General features: G+C 46.4%; 1 protein-coding gene across 4 annotated transcripts in view; it reads right to left on the reverse strand.

The window, feature by feature from the left end:
* NID2 (nidogen 2) overlaps positions 1 to 17,302 on the reverse strand; it is a 61,250-nt gene that overhangs the window by 829 nt on the left and 43,119 nt on the right. Inside the window, exons 12-20 of one of the 4 annotated variants that reach the window (XM_047736017.1) lie at positions 11,897 to 12,016; positions 10,931 to 11,161; positions 7,304 to 7,525; positions 6,521 to 6,690; positions 4,186 to 4,315; positions 3,353 to 3,524; positions 2,701 to 2,858; positions 1,380 to 1,503; positions 166 to 278 (exon numbers count right to left, since the gene is read on the reverse strand). In XM_047736017.1, the coding sequence (XP_047591973.1) occupies positions 166 to 278; positions 1,380 to 1,503; positions 2,701 to 2,858; positions 3,353 to 3,524; positions 4,186 to 4,315; positions 6,521 to 6,690; positions 7,304 to 7,525; positions 10,931 to 11,161; positions 11,897 to 12,016 (1,440 nt within the window). Of the gene's footprint in view, positions 1 to 157; positions 279 to 1,379; positions 1,504 to 2,700; positions 2,859 to 3,352; positions 3,525 to 4,185; positions 4,316 to 6,520; positions 6,691 to 7,303; positions 7,526 to 10,930; positions 11,165 to 11,896; positions 12,017 to 17,302 lie in introns of those variants that run through there. The other 3 variants (XM_047736016.1, XM_047736019.1, XM_047736018.1) reach the window with 3 other exon arrangements.

The following is a 17,302-nucleotide window of genomic DNA, read 5'->3' on the forward strand; positions in this document are numbered from 1 at the left end:
GAACAGTCTTTACTTCCCTATGTGATGGCCATTAACTTTCCCATTCAAAGTGGCTCTCAGTGGTGTCAGTGGCAGCAGCTGTATTTGAGCCAAGAGTAATCGGTTGCCAGAAACATCGTTCTCTACCCTGCTTGTCTAAAGGAGCAGCCTGAGCATTTTATTTACCTGCTGGGCAGTAGGGGTAGACTGCAGTTATCCCGTAGAGATGAGACCGCTGTTCTGGGAGATACTCATCAGTAAACTGGCCGCTGTCTCTATTTACAGATATAACACCATCCCTGGTAACAGAAAGGAAGAGTAAATTTGTGGGATAGGGAAAAAAGTTACTTTCAGTAGAGAATCTCTGCTAGCCAGCATTCTAGAGTATCTTTTTAATTTTTTTTTTTTTTTAAGATTTTATTTATTTGACAGAGAGAGATCACAAGTGGGCAGAGAGGCAGGCAGAGGCAGAGAGAGGAGGAAGCAGGCTCCCTGCTGAGCAGAGAGCCCGATGCGGGACTCGATCCCAGGACCCTGAGATCGTGACCTGAGCTGAAGGCAGAGGCTTAAGCACTGAGCCACCCAGGTGCCCCGAGTATCTTTTTAATTTAACCAAGTGTGTTTTGACTCCTTTAGATTCGAAGATTTTCCTCTATCAGTGGTTCTCAAAGTGGTCCCCAGACCAGCGTCATCTGGAAATTTGCTAAAAATACAAATTCTTGGGCCCCAATTCAGATCTGTTGAATCAGGAATTATGGGATGGGACCTGGCAGTCTCTTTTAACAATCCTTTGGAATGATTTTGATGCTACCCTAAATTTTGAGAACCACTGGTATAAATCAGTGCTTCTCAGCTCTTGCCAAACAAATTACTCGAGGAGCTGTTAAAATACTGATGCCTGGACCTCCTGCCAGACCAATTAAATCAAGACTGCAAAGGATGGGGTAGAAAGGCTTAGACATCTAGATATGTTTTTAATATCCCTCCTTGGAGAACTAGTCTAAATTACAGTACTTTTCCTTCTCCCAGGTGGACAACTAATATGTCCATAATGTCATTTTCTAAAAATCAGTTTAAATCCTACAGCTAATATACCTCATGGTCCCACTTAAGTATAGTCTTTTATTCTCTGAAGATCAGATTTAGATTAATGCACTTCCTTTCTTAGACAGTTTAGTATCATCTCTGCCATTTTTAAGCAACCTGTGAGCAATACCATTATGATTTTAAAAGCAGTAACACTTGAACAATGTTATCTACTAATTAAGAGGTAATGAAAGCTTCAGTGGAGAGTTTAATTACTAAAGTCATTAGAGACATTAGGTAAAATGCTACTAATGGTGATATGCCCTCCAGACTAGGTTGCCTTTTCAGGCTTGGCCAGGGTGTGTCAGGCTCACCTCCTCCAGTCTGTGTGGTAGAAGTGATCTGCGTAGCTAACAATACTGAAGGGGTAGTTAAGGTTGTTCTGAATAACACGCCGTCCAGTCCCATCAGGAAGTGTACACTCCAGTTTTTTGGTTCCTTTTAAAACATCAGAGAGGGAAAATGAGATCCTTTCATACCATGAGAAAAAATTTTTTGCCAAAAACAATTGTGGCAGGTAGAGGCCTTCCAAAAGGAAACAAAGGTAGAATAGGAAATAAGACATTTTATTCCCAGTGCAGTGATACAAATTAGAAATGAAAATTTTCCTTTCTATTACCAGTCTTCAGTTTGTTTAATAGCATTCTAGTTTTTAGAATTGAGACTCTTAATCCTTTCTTGGAAGAGAGGATTGCATTTTTTCTCCCAAAGTAGGACATTAGAGACAAACTTTGTTCTATTTAAAGTCTCACCTTATAAATTGTTGTAAACATAGTATCTAGATAAATACTTGCCCTTTATAAGCAATGTATAATGCCTTTTAACGAAAATCCTTAAATATTTTTTGAAGACCTTATTTCCTAGATAAGGAATTAAAAGTGGCTAAAATGGTAACATGGCTCATGTTTTTCACTGTAAAGGAAGTAGTCTTCAAAATTTTGCAATACTTAAGTTTCTTATGGAACCTGGCTTTAAATTTCAAATTTTTAAAAATGCAACTCATCTACATTATAATCCTTTTTGTTAGATTATAAACTCTTTAAGAATGCACCTTTTCATATTCTTTAGTATGAAAGTAGACATACAGCATTTCTTCAAATTGCTCTAATAAGGAAATCACACTACAGAAAGAGAGAACTTGGGTATTGGCAACCCAGACTTACTACTGAAGGCCATGCTGCCATATCACTTTCCAAATGTCCTCACCATGATAGCCTATTGACTGGTAAAGCAATAGATACTTAAAAATGTCCTATACTGGCAAAAAAAGAGAAAACTTTGTTCAGTTATCTAAGTTTGTCAGTTTCAGCAGTTAAGTAAAATTTATTTTTACTTTAAAAACTAGGCCAGGTGTTTGTGGACAAGCATTACAAAAATGAGTTGGACATAGTACTAGCCCTCAAATTACCACCTAAGTCACAGACCACCGCCCTCCCCCTCAAACCCCAGGAAGATTATAAATACCACTACAAAATTTCTTCAACGGTTTATACGCCAATTAAAGGAGTAGATTCTGTGCTGTACTGATAAAAATTTAAGCCAGAAGTTCTGTGTGATGGGATCTGGCTTTGCTGTAAAATCTGAGGTAGAGAGCACGGTAAGGGAGTGCGGTGTGTTCGCAGCCATCAGTAATACCTGCGTCTGCCCAGCAGAGCAGTTTGGAGAAGGGGTCAAAGGTTAAACCGTTAGGTAGTCCAATGTCTTTATTCACCAGAATTCTTCTGTTTTCTCCTTCTAAAGAAGATGTTTCAATTTTAGGAGCTTCTCGATTCCAGTCTGTCCAGTACAAGTTGCTATGGGATAAATTAAATACAGTGAAAATGCAGTCTAGGAAACAAGTGTTGGTCTCTGAGTTTTGGTTGTTTCCACCATTTAATGAAGGTAAACCTAGGATTTCAACACTAGGATTTCCTAATGCATTGCTAAAGGAGACCCACCTCATTCCAGGTTAAGTGTGAGGGAGCCTGGCCAGATCATCTGATCAGCATCAGCCCCTAGTCCCTCTCACATACTCTGAATTCTCTGTGTATTGTACCACAGTCTTAATAATTTCCTAGTTTATTCATTAGTTTACTAACTTACTTCTGGAGTATGAGCTCCATGAAAGAATAGACCTTGTCTTTGCCCAGAACAGTGTCTACACCTAGTAGATCCGATGTAAATACTGTTAAACTCATGCACTGGGGCTTTTACACTCTTGTTCTGACCCTCTCCACAAGGCATTTAAAATCCAAGGGCTTCAGAATAGGATCTATAGGTAGCAGGAGAATAGGGAAGCCCAGCTGACCCTCGGATTGGATCCACAGCAATGGCCCGCGGATTCACCAGGTCCGTGTGGAAGAGGACTTGGCGCTCGGAGCCATCCAGCCTGGCTCTCTCTATCTTGTCCAGACCACTGTCCGTCCAGTACATTGTTCTACGGAAGTGGTCGATGGCAAGTCCTTCCGGGCTTATCAGACCTGGAAATAGAACAATGGCAGGACTGGAGCATTTGCAGGTATGAAAAGGGAACCTGAAGCAGGGAGATCTATTAGGTTTGAAAAGTTTAAAAAAGAGGGACACCTGGGTGGCTCAGTTGGTTAAGCAGCTGCCTTCGGCTCAGGTCATGATCCCAGCATCCTTGGATCGAGTCCCACATCGGGCTCCTTGCTTGGCGGGGAGCCTGCTTCTCCCTCTGCCTCTGCCTGCCATTCTGTCTGCCTGTGCTTGCTTGCTCTCCCCCTCTCTCTGACAAATAAATAAAATCTTTAAAAAAAAAAAGTTTAAAAAAGAAAGTCCTGAGAGGCACTCAGTTGCAAGCAGCAGATTAACAGAGGAACTTTTTCTGCCACCTCTTATTCTCCTCTAGACTGATACACCCACTGGCCCGATGGCACCAGGCATATGCAGCAGCAGCTGTGGCCACCCTGAGTTCCCACTGTGAGCCCTTTCTGTTGGGAGCCCTCTTTCTCAGCAGGCTCAGAGTAAGAATCACCTTCTCGTTTCTTGCGTAGGAATGTGTGTTTCCAGAGGGACTGGTATGGTACCACTCAGTGAAGCAACTTGTATGGCACTTTTTTTTTTTTTGCACTTAGTAGAGTCAAATGAAACAGAAAGTTTCTTCTGGATAAAGTTGCTGACCTGAGTTGATGATCGTCTCAGGCTCTGCTCCTGGTTCCAGACTGGCACGGCTGATTGTCCGTCCAGCAACATCTGTCCAGTACAACATCCTCTCGCGGCAGTCATAGTCAATTCCCACAACTATGGAGCCCTTTGTGGACCAAAACATGAAACTGGAAGAATTAGGAGCTTTGCATTTCCCTGGAGTTTGCTCTTAGCAGCTGCACACATGGCTGTAGGGAATACCCCGTAATGTAGTCTCCTGGGCAGCTAATAAGCAGCATGGTTACACAAGTGGGCTTGGAGGCTGACTTCTGGGGGCCCAGCCAGGCTTGGCCACTGACTAGGTGTGCAACTTAACCTCTCTATGCCTGGATTTGTTCACTTGCAAAATGCAGATAGCAGTACCTACTTCATAGTGCTGCTTTAAAAATGAATACTGTAAATTCTTGTACAGTGTCCTGATCGGTCCTTAGTCTCCAGCAAGTGCTTAATAAGCGCTGTTAACTGCCAGCAGTAATAAAACGACTTCATGAAAAAAAACCCCTTTAGTGATTAAAGGACAAATGTTAGGCTCAGCAAATTAAGTTCTTAATGTTTTACCGGGCAAAAAAAAATCTGTTATTCCTTCCAGACTCTTGAAACAGTCTTTCCAAAATTCACCAACATTTGATGACAAAAATCTACTCCCCCTTCCCCTATAATATGATCTTCTCCGTGAAGCGTAATCCCCTCACCCCTATCTCTGCTTCCTTACTGTGAAGCAAAAGGGTTGTATGCTTGTGTAAAAGAAAGTCTCCAGTTGGGTGGGTTAAGAAACTGAAGACTGGTGGTCACCAAACCTCTGGATAGGGAGATCTTTCCCCTTTATTGCTAAATAAAAGCAGTCTTCTTTTTCACATGCTTAGTCTGTGATACTTCTTTGCAGAACTGCACAGTACTTGCTTCATACAGTTTCCAACTCCGACTCCTGGTCTGAGAAACTGAACAGATGTGCAAAGCCAACATCTAGGGGCCATCTGGCTGTCCCTGAGGTCACGCTGGTTCCTGGCTTGCCTAACAGAGCCTCCTGGGGCTGGCTGGACATGCTTCTGGGAGAGGAGTCAAAATAAAAAACACTGAATAAAGCAGGATTTGGCTCCTGTGAAAAAGTAGGCAGTATATAGGTAATAATCTGAAGGTCAAGTGTGTTTTACTTAAAAAGTAAAAGTCCTCTGTGTCAGGCAGGAGTGCACATCCATGTCGGCTTCCATTGACCTAAGGAATCATGGGATCTGTTAAAAGCCATGTATTGATTTCAGAGTTTCTTGGAAGAATAAGTCATTTTAAACAAATTTCCCCAAGACATGCTTACGGCCCATGTTACATTCTCTGTCAGTTCTACCACCCTAGGAGAGGCAAGTTCAGAAATGCCGCACAGCCGTCAGACTCGGTGGATAGTTAGACTGAGGTGTTGGCAATTTCTCAGTTTCTACATCTTTTAGAGAAACTTGTACAGGAGCATGCCCGTGTTGGCCAGCACAACTACAAAACCTAAATCTTAAGGAAAAACACATCTTCCTCTGAATACTGGCTGCTTCTAAACTTTTTTTGGAATCCGAAAAAAAAGTTTGTTCCAGAAGTAAAGGCAAACATGGACATTATACTGTTCTGTACCCTAGAAGAGCAAGTACCTGCTGCATGAGGTTTAGAAATGGAATCAGATGGCTTCCCTTTATAAGTGGCAGTGCCTTTTTGGTGAACCCCCTTCTCTTTTCTCCATTTTAGAGAAGAAATTGCTCCTCTAAAATGGAGTGCTTTGACAGTAGGGATGCTGCTGGCGCAGGAAGCAACAGGCATCTAGGGAAAGCTCCTTTCCCAGCCCTCTGCTCAGAGCTTCTGTGAAGGAGTTAGAGAAGAGACTGATCCACAGAAACAGAATGGGAGGGGAGGGGACTGCAACAATGAGGTAGTCATTAATTTATTTCCACTTGGGATTCTCAACTGACCACAGAAACCACACCTTTTGGGTGGTCTTCTTGGACCCTCTGGAGAGGTCTGGCATAGAGAGGATCCTGGGGACTTGGGTCAAGGTTCTGTCAATTTTGTCTTGACTCGTTATACTGCCTCAGTATCCTGACAAATCTCAAACTCCCTCTCCCTGTATCTGAAACCCCATGAACCACCGGAGAAAGCCTGGGCCAGTGAGATGTGACTCCCGGCAACAGTGCCCCCACTTCCTGTGAGAGCAGTGTCAGACCCATGACAGTGTCAGACTACAGCCCAGAAACCCTCCAGGACCTCCCTCTACCTCTGGCCCTTGCTGTGATTTGAAAGCCCTGTGCAGTCCTGCCCCCCACAGCTGAAATCCACTTACATGCAGTGACAGCAGGGTCTTGGCCATGTCTTTCTGAAGCCTGGTACCATTGAGGGGCAAGTGACCGATCTGCTGGCCCTGGGCATAGAGCAGGAAGGTGCCCACAGATGGAGGGGTCACATCAGGCCGGGGCACAGGCCGGACTGTAGGTGGAGCAACCGTGGGGATACCTGCCGTGGCAAAGAGCAGGAGGGTATAAAGAACAGGGTGGGAAACAAGGGTAGGTGGGGAGGGGGAAGAAGTTACTTTCCACATAACAGAACCTCCAAAAACATCAAAAGGTTTTTAACCTAGACAGATGTGTTCCAGATGTTCCTTAAAAGAAATTCTAATTTCTAGGCTCCCCCCCCACCCCCCGCCCAAAGATTATATAAAAACACTGCCAGTTACTAGGGAGGAAGACAACAAAACATTTCCCTCAGAACAAAGCAAGAGGTTTTTCCTTTTTAAGGAAAGAAACTAGCCAGTATTGTGTCCGCTTTTCTTTGGGCCCCCAGGGTGACACGTGTCTCCTTTCACCCCGGGCTGGGGAGGAGGAGTAACTGCATGTTGAATGGAGTTCCAGATGTTCTCACTACAGAAACTGCTAATGACAAAACCAAACACGAAATCCAAATTGGGATCTCGGGTAGACCAGAATGTAAATCAACACAGTGTATTAGTGACTTCTTTCACTGGACCTGGTGACCCCCTGGCTCCCCCACCTTCACCCACAGCTGGCAGTTGACCTCCAGCAAACCCTCCGAGCGGTGTGCCGAATGGGGGCAGTCCCCGGGTGCTTACAGGCAGGGGTGGTGCCTGGCTGCGAGCGGGTGCCCTGCACTTCTCTGCCATCTTTGTCCACACACCAGCAGAAGTCACTCTTCCCATGGCACTGCAGGGGCATGAAGTGGCCCAGGTCATCACACTGGGGCACATACTGGTCATCCCTGGGCGTGCCACCGTAGTGCTCCAGCAGGTTTTCCCTCCAGCGCTCACAGACGGTCCGGGGCCTCTGGGTAGGCTCTGAGCAAATGGGGACAAAAAGCCTTTGATGGTGAGCCAAGGACAGAATGCAGCGTGTAGCTGAAGATCCCCACACCTGGCCTCCCTCCTCCTAGTGTCCGCCAACAAGGTCTCGGCCAAGCCCCTGGACACTGGACCGCAGCAGTCAAGTGCTCTAAGAAGCTCTCCACAGGAATCCGGAGAAGGAAAGTCTCCTGGGCCAAGAGGATTTGTCATCAAGGCCAGCCGCATCAGTAGAGGGCCAAAGGAGGTAAGATCAGGGCTGCAGGGCATGCTCAGGCTGGGAGAGGTTCACAGGGACTACTCCGCCTGGGCCCAGGGCCTCTGCCAACAGAGCACTTGGTGGGAACCCTCCTCGGGGACTCAGTGGCCCACGTGATATTTCAAGGTAATATTTACTCTTTCCCAGTTGGTTCAAGCTCCAGGACCCACACCCAAGAAGGCAATCTTGAGACTGGTCATGTGTCTTAGAAACTATCCCTGAGTGTTCTACCTATGTGGCCCTCGTGTCTGCTCATTGGAAAACTATATGGAGTAAGACTTGCTGCCGTTAGCACTGGTGAACACAGCAGACAAGGGGGCCAACAGCTCCCTGCTGTTTGACACTCCAGTTCTTGGAAGCCCTTTGGCTCAGAGCTGAACCTTTCTTCCAGTAGGTTCCAGCTTCCGCCATGTAGCTCTGCCCCCTCCCATCTCCAGCATCCTCCTCTCTCTGCTCCTTCTCCCAGCTCACCGCCAGGCTTAACCTGTGAGCCTGATTTCTCCCGGCCTTGCTTCCACGTGGCTGTCACTCTGTCCCAAACATGGCGGTTCTCAGTCTGTGGGGACTCTGCGGCAGGATGTTTAGATAACTCGTCCACCCATCTAGCATAGGCTCATCTAAAGGAACTCAAATAGAAGGTGCTTCTCCTTCTTTAATTTGTGCAACTGAAAGCCTGTGGTCTATAGAATCATATAGCCAAGTACCTACTTGATACTACCACCTGGATGTGTAACATGCATCTCAGAACAAAAACAAAAACAGGGTGCCTGGTTTCCACCATCAACACTGCCCTAGACAACTCTCCCCTAGACATTTCCCTAACAGTCAACAGCACCTCCATGTTCCATTATCCAAACCCAATCATCCTTGACACCTCTCTCGTTCTCCAGATCTGATAGGTCAGAAAATGTCAGCTGTTCCTTCAAAATACATTCAGAAAATCAATCTCTCCACATCCACCCCTATGACCCTGGTCCAAGCCCCATGGTCTCCCATTAGGATAATTACCAAAGCTTTCATACTCGTGTGGCCCACCTTCTCCGTCCTGCCTCCCAGTGTAAACTACCAGCAGCCAGGAAGAGAGTCCCTTTAAAACATAGTGATTTCTTGGAGGTCAAAACCTCCAATGGCTTCAAAGAACAAAGTTGGAAACACTACACTTTGGTTCTAGTACCAAAGTGCACCTCTAGGAAAGCGGGAGGGTAGTAAGTAAAACCCTCAGAGCTCAAAGCCGACCAGCTCAACTACAAAACTCGCTGGATTTGGGTGATGTGGATGTTCTTCAGGTCGTTTCTATAGCTTATGACCCGTGGGAAGCCACGCTCTTTTTAAGACCTCATGAAGAAGGACAGTCTCTCACTTCCTCCCCCAGAGGTGTCTCAAAGACCCCAGACGGAGAAATGTCACTTCCTCAAAAACTAGCTATCCACCTCATACTGGCATTCCCTGCAGAAGTTCCCAACGCTGCCCCAGGCCCACACTGCAAACTCAGAGGGGACATTCTTGGTTCAGGGGACCAGCCAATGAGGCGAAGCTCACTGGAATGCAGACACAGCACAACCAGCCTCTGGGAAATGGGCACCTCACATCATTGATATGTGTGCCTTCCTCTCGTTCTTTACTATTTGAAGCTCCTTCTTAATTCACCAGTTTTCTTTCTTTTGTTTTTGGTTGGCAGGGTTTTAAATATTTTGAAATCTTGGACACAGAGTGTTTTCCCTCCCTTCAAGCCAACCCCATTAACACAGAGGTGACTAGTCAGAAATGGCAGCCAAGGCCGAACCAGCACCAAGAGAGAAGTCTGGGCTATGAGGAAAGAGTGTGCACAAGAGAACACGTCCCTCCTTTAGTCATTAACTTCTCAGTCTCTTGGCTCCCTTCCGAATCACTGTCCTTAACACATGCTTGTCTTAGTAAGTGTAACAGAACTGAACCGTTCCCTAAGGCATGTCCCAACCATCTGATTTCTTTAAATCCCAGATGGAGTTAGAACCGAGACTTTTTAAAGAGTAGGCAGGAGTGAAACCGTATTTCTGGGTGGGTTTTTTTTTTTTTTTTTTTTTTGGACCTTCAAAATCTTTTCCTAAAAATAGGGACAGAGAGGAACTGGGAGTGTCACTGTGGAAACAAGGACATACATCAGAATCAAGCATTACCAATTTTTACCTGTATGACTCTTAGAAGCCCTAATGTGCTGGCAATAATGGTATTACCAAAGGGATCAAAACTGGTGGTAATTCTCCAGCTCTTCTCACTCTTGTACATGAAAAGTCAAGATTAGTATTTATCTTTTTCAGTAGTAGAAATGGACCTGTGACTAGCAGGCTCAGGGCTTTAGGAGTTATTTTGACTAAAAAGGTTTCAATTCAGTCCTATGTTCTTCATAATAAAATTCTTCTGTAATTTAAAAAAAAAAGTCTTCCCACTCTAAACAATCCAGACGGTGGAGGGGAGGCAGGGGGAGCGCTCAGACGGTAACAGACATGCTCACCATCGGCATGTCACTGCATGGGCTAACGTCACAGGTTCCTGTACCTCTTCTGACGGTGGCCTTGGCAGGTAGGGATTCCCTGTCGACATGCCAGGCCTGGCTGGAGACAGCTGGGTGATTAGCTTAGAGCAAACTAGCTGGACCCCCCTACAGGTGTCCTACCTCTTCTTCCCATCAATACTAAAGTGGCCTTCATACTGTTCGCTGCAGTTCCGAAAGTGGAGTGAAGGGATAGAGGGGAATACGGGAAGGCAGTTTTTCTTTGGGATGAAAGGCTGGTCTGGCAAGATCCTCTTGCTCCAAATGCTCCCAAACCTGCCATAACAGATGGAGGGGAATGGCCTCAGCCTGACCGACACACTCAGTCTCCACTTCCAGGCCTGTCCTGGACAAGTGTGAGGCCGCAGCCCAGGGTGCAGCGGTGATCACGTATGTGCCTATGTCCGTCCCTGTCACACAAATGTGCACGCAGGTGTGCACAGACCATTCCGGTGTTCCCAGGAGGAAGAAGCCTCCACAGGGTGGAGATGGGCCCAGGGTCTGGCATCTGCTCGGTTTGGGCAGGGGTGATCATCTGCCTCCCAGTCACCTCCGTTCCGCTTCTCGAGCCCATGGCCGAGGCTGGAACCGGCTCTCTTCCCTGAATTCTCACCTGGTGGTCCGCAGCGCGGTGGCAAGGAGCCGGGTGCAGTCCGCGTGCCGGGGACTTCGTGGCCGTCGGAGTCCACGCACCAGCAGAAGCCGGTCATGCCGTGACACTGCAGTGGCAGGAAGTGGCCCTGCTCATCGCACTGGGGGATGTGCATCCGGCTGCCGGGATAGGCGTGCTGAGCCTGGGCCTGGCGCTGCTGTAGTTCGCAGGGTTTCAGCCCCGAGGAGGGGTCTTCCGAGGTCCAGGTGAAGGAGATGTACAAAGGAGGAATAAAAGACACTGCAACCCGTCCACTCTTACCAGCTAGCGTCAGTCTCCTAGCCAAGGGTTTTTTTGTTTTCCCCTCCATATACTTGGAAGGAAGCATCGCGTGGGAAAAATAGCAGAGCGTTGAGATTCTGAACTCCTGGATTCTTTTGTTTCTGCCACTATCTCCCTAATTTCTCCCTAAGTCTCACAGTTCACCCTGTCCCGGGCTGACTCCCCACTGCTGTCCGGGCAAAATGAAGAGCCACCCACAGCCGCTGTCCAAAGACTCCCAAGAGACTTGGGAGAAGATGGTAAAACTTTGTTCAGCCCCTGAACTCCAGAATCGTAAGTCTGAGAAGCTCCAAGTCAATGGCAATCACTAGATCACAGTGTGCGGGCCAAGACCTCCTAGGGTCTTACGACCAGCTCACTAGCGCACATGGCTCCTGTTCAGCAAGCTTGATCTCAGTACTTCTTCCAGGCAAAGCCGCTCACGAAGGGAGCTGAACACAATGGGTGGGACCCCAGGTAGGACAATGGATGGGTCACATTCCTGGCCTCCCAGAACGCTAAGAACCAGAGAGCACTCAGTAGAATAGGCAACTAGATGGGACAGGAAAAGCCTTGGTCTCCTATAAGAGTGAACTAAAGGCTATAGAAAAATCACATTGAAGGAGCCAGGGTTTTCTATGCCTCATCTGGCTCTCCAAACCTTACCAGGGGTACACTGAAATCCATCCCCATGATAGCCAGGGTGGCATCGGCAGGAGAAGGAGCCAGGGGTATTGTAGCAGGTAGCTGACGGGTGACATCTGTTTTCTGAGCATTCATCAACATCTGCGGAGGCAGGAACAGAGATGAGGGGGAGGGGGAGGGAGGAAGGAACAGCATGACTTCACCGCACACACCCGGGGCTACTGCATGGCCTTAGTACACAAGGGGTCAACCTCAGAAGACCTCTGGGCACAAGCAGAAATAGAGTAAGAGCTAAAGGCAAGCTTAATGTACAAAGCTGGGGGACACGGGAGTTAAGAATGTATGAGGTAGAAATCAAACGTGTGGTCACTTCCAGAAAAAAATATCCTACAGTGTATCTCTAGAGCATCTTTCATCCACAGTGAATTCCAGGAAGTTATCACCTTTGAACTGGCCTCTAGACTGTAAATCATTCACTTCCTTTCCTTACCGCAGCAGTAAATACGCTAACAATGGCTTTGTTCTGGCCCGGTTGGCCCCCTGTCCCTATAGCACCAACATGCAGATGCAGAACAGCCCGGGGAGACCCCAGTGCTTTTTTCAACAAAGGTAGAAGCACATTCAGTCTCATGTAATCAGAGTCCTACTAGCAACAATGCCCAAGTAATCAGAAATTGTCTCTACTGTCTATCTTTAGAAGAAATAGAAAAGTGTGTAAGAAAAATATCAGAAGTTTTGAAGCAACACATAAAAAAATCTGAATTTGGGACAACTGGGTGGCTCAGTGGGTTAAGCGTCTGCCTTTGGCTCAGGTCATGATCCCAGTGTCCTCGGACTGAGTCCCGCATGGGCTCCTTGCTCAGCAGGGAGCCTACTTCTCCCTCTGTTTGCCACTCTGCCTGCCTGTGTTCTCTCTCTCTCCCTCTCCCTGACAAATAAATAAATAAAATCTTTTTTAAAAAATCTGAATTTGTCAGGCTTATCACTATCAATAACTCAGCACACCCCCCTTCACGATACTAGATTTTCATAATTCTCAAAACTGCAACATCCTAGAACTCCAAATGCCAGCTTGTAGTCCTTTTACTCACCACAATCAGCATATGCCAACAATAGCAAGGCACTCCCCCCACCCCCCAAAAAACCTCTGAGAGTCAAACTATTACGACCAATGGCCAGGGGCACTGGCTGGAGCATATGACTCTTGATCTCAGAGCTATGAGTTCGAGCCCCACGTTGGGTGCAGAGATCACTTAAAAATTAAAAAAATTCTTGAGGGCGCCTGGGTGGCTCAGTGGGTTAAGCCGCTGCCTTCAGCTCAGGTCATGATCTCAGGGTCCTGGGATCGAGTCCCACATCGGGCTCTCTGCTCAGCAGGGAGCCTGCTTTCTCCTCTCTCTCTCTCTCTCTGCCTGCCTCTCTGTCTGCTTGTGATCTCTCTCTGTCAAATAAATAAATAAAATCTTTAAAAAAAAAAATAAAAAAAAAATTCTTGAATACATAAAATAAAACCAATGGCCAGTGACTGAGATAAGCTATCTGCAAAGACAGGAAGTCTTCCAGAGTAAAAGGAAGAAAAAGGGTGGAGGTCTGATCAAGGCTTGGCTGAAAATAAAAGCAAGAAGTTGCTTCCACAAAGACGCCCAAAAAAGGATATAAAAATGTGTGAATAGGAAAAAATGTGGGTTGGGATGATCAGTGTGAAACCTACAAGGTGGTGAGTCCCGGGAGTGAACTGCATCCATTTGCTACAGCCCGCAGCAGAGACACACAGAACCGAGGATGCTGGAGAGCAACCGCCTGAATGTGACCTGAATTGGCTGGGGACAGAGGTGGCTCCTCGCCAGGTCTCCCGTGCACCCAATGAGATCTGCTCTAGGGCGGTCAGCCCCAGCCTTGCTACGACCATGCTCTCTCTGGACCCCCTTTCCATGGCTCTACTCCTTTCCCAGGTATTGGTGAGCCAACATGCAGGACGGGAAACCAAGATGTTCTGTTCACAGGAGAGGAATCTCTTACACTGTCATTAGCAAATTCACATTCTGTGTGACCTCAGTCTTGGGGAAACTTGGTTAAAATAAATGAGCTCCCTTAAGTCCAAAAGAATCCTGAATGCTTGACACAACCAAGTTCAATGCTACCCAGAGAGGCTCTGTCCAGAGGAGCACACTTCCTGTCCACCTACAAAGGCAGGAAAGTAGTTACTCATTCCTCTGCAAAGTCAGAAGCAAACCGGGTTTTCTGGTTAGCTCCTCAAGTAACCGAAAAGAAACCGAACAAAACCAGTCACAACAAAAACCTGTCTCCTGTCTCCGAGCTAATCAGTACAGGTTCTCTCTTGTCACATTTAATCATCCCTGAGTTTGGCTCTCTGTCTCTTCAAAAGGGCAACCCCGGTACTTCGCTAGGGGGAGCCAGCGGCCATCCATCTCCCCAGGGCCTGCAAAGGGCTGGGAAACCAAAGCTGTAAAAATGAACATCCCCCAGGAAAGTCAATGCAGGAAGTGAAAGCTATTCATAATACATATGCTAAAAGTACTTCTCATACTAACAGGAACCCCAGGCAATGACAGGAAGCAGGAATTCCTGAGACACAGGGCCTATTTCTAGAACTGAGGGATCAGCTCCTTGAGATTATTTGGAACTCAGAGAGAGGGGACGCCCCAGAGCTACCAAGTTATCTCATGTTCGGAAAGCCCATGGCCTAGCAATTCTGGTCAGAATGAAAGAGCAGTCACCCTCCCCAATAGAGGGGACAATAATGGTTAAAAATGACCAACAGGGAGAAAAGTCCTTGAGGGGATGGAAAGCATCACAAATGAGGAGCATCCATCCCCTAAAGCTGGAGGAGGTTAAGGCTCCTGAAGCATAGAACAGTCCTCGATGCCTCCCTGAAAGACCTCCCACCATGACAGAAAATAGTCCAGTCAGCCACTCTAGGGCCCGAGCTCAGAGCAGGTGATGGCTCCTCCTCAGGAGTGCTAACACTGAGGATGGTTTGGAGGGGACTGGAGTTTTTGAGTAGAGAAGGAGAGCTCTTCCCTATGTCACAGGATGTCAAGTGTCAGGAGAGAAAGCATGGAAAGACTTTCAGCCCCTTGGCAAGGGAGAGACTGAGAGACTCCTTGTACCACTGGGGGAGGGGGCTGCCATTTATGCTTAAGAACCAATGTCAGGGGTCTTCAGGGGCTGTTAGGACACTGAGGTCAAGACAACAAGGTTCAAGTCATAGTAGATCTCCTTTGCTATTCAGATAATGAAACATGGCTGAATCTCAGCACAATTCTCCATTCTCTTGCCTATCAAGCTAGTAAAAACAAACAAATAAAAAACAAAACAAAAGCCTGTATGGAAAATGTGTCAAAATCCTCAATTTTGAATTCATACTTCAGTGTTTCAACACTCTTCTTACTGCCCTCTTTCTGCCCACACCCAAAACCAGGGGAAGTCCCTTTGAAACACTCATTGGATTACCAGACTCTAGCTCTCCATTAACCCATCACTCCCTACACCACCCCTTTTGCTTCCAAACCATCCAGTGAAATTTCCAGACCCCACGAAAGGCTTCAGGCCACAAGCTGTCACTCCCCATCTATTCAATCAAGCACCCGCTGGTAGTGCCCCAGTGTGGTATGTGGTGACCCTCTCTCTGGAGCCCATGAGCGGAGAGAACTACCTTCCCAGCCTCATCTCTTCTCCTCCTGTGTCTACATCAACATCACCATACCTCACTTAACTTCTCCATTCTTAGAACAGGAGACCTGAGAGAGAATACTCTAAGAACGTCTTCTCATGTCACTCCTGAGCACTCAGGGCTCGGAGGGACGTCCCGCCTCTCAACTCACACTTGCTCCTCCCTGGAAAGACCCTGACTCAAGACAATCTGTTTTTGCACCTAGCAAAGTCACCAAGATCTAGGAGGACAAACAGGCCTGAGAAATATTGGCTCATGCCAACACAAGGTTGAAATCAATCCTGAAACTGCTGAAACTGGGATTGATTGAGGGAAGCTGGAAAAGATTTAATTCTACTTGGATAAAAGTAATTCCTGCTAGTGACTCAGACTAGACTGAGAGCCCAAAGCCAAGTTCAGCCTCTCCAGGGAACTCCATTTTTGACCAAATGGCTAGAGAAAAACCCACGCACCCTTTTACTGCTACTTTAGTGGAGTAGAGAAAAATACGTATGCTTCAAGAACGCACACTTTCCATGAAATAGAGCCTTTTTGTCTATTTTTCTCTATTTTGCTGTTTTCTCTCTCTGTGGTCACAGAGACACATGTACACTGTGGTATACCTTGAAAAATGTGTGTGTGCATGTGTGTGCACGCACACACATGCACACAAACCTGAAAGTCACTTTCGTGATTAACCCAGACCAATATAGGCATGGCATAGTCTTCAGGAAAATGACTATTCATATTCTACTCCTCCAGTCTGAAAAGCTGGAATGGCAACTGATTCTGGAAGGCAGCCTCTAAGAAACCCCAAAGATCCCTCCTTCCTGGTATTTGCTATCTTGTGTAATCTCCTTGCCTTGGGTAATTTGCATCTGACCAATACACCAAAGCAATATTGAGGGGATATCATTTTTTTGTGTGTGATTTTTAGCTTCCATTTTACTAGCACACTTTCTGCCACTGGCTTTGAGGAAGTAAGCTACTTTGTTCAAGGTCTATGTGTGAAGAAGCTGAAGGTTATCTCCAGGCAACAGCTAGCAAGGACCCAAGGCTCTCTATCCTCAAGGAACTGAATCCTGCCAGCAACCACATGAGAATCTTTCCCCAGTTAGGCCTTTACAAGAGACCCCATGCCTACCGCACCCCTTGTTGCAGCCTTGTAGGACCTTTTAAAGCAGAGGACCAAACTAAGCCATTCCCAGGTCCTCGACCTATAGACAAGGAATGTGTTTTGTTTATAGCTGCTATATTTGGGGGTAATTTGTTATGCAGCAGTAGATAACTAATACACTAGGGAAGCAATGGATGGTTTTGGCATGTTTTCAAGTTTGTGGGTTCCAGAGAAAATCTCAAAAGTAGAGAAGCAGAGATTGAATAGGGACAATTAAAAATGGTAGAAATCAGCAAGAGAGCAGTAGTAACAATGAATGGCATTATTCCAGAGTTCTCAACACATAAAAATGACCAATTTCAGGGTTCTAATATGACCCCCAAGGTAATCAAAGTCTTACAGGACAAATAGAGGTTAAAAGAAGGAAAAGGGAATGATTCTAGAAGGGATTAGGGCAAGAAGCATCTAACTCAATGAACATTCTGATTATTAACACTCATCACATCTAGGCTGCAATGAATTTCGACTTGTTAGCTTTAAACCAAAGACCTAAGGATTTAAATACCTTAAAACCACCATCTCTGCTGTCCCGAGCAACCAGATGTTTAAATATGAAATTCTGACAAGATTTTGATTC

This window comes from Lutra lutra, chromosome 7, assembly GCF_902655055.1.
Source record: "Lutra lutra chromosome 7, mLutLut1.2, whole genome shotgun sequence".
Lineage (NCBI taxonomy): Eukaryota > Metazoa > Chordata > Mammalia > Carnivora > Mustelidae > Lutra > Lutra lutra.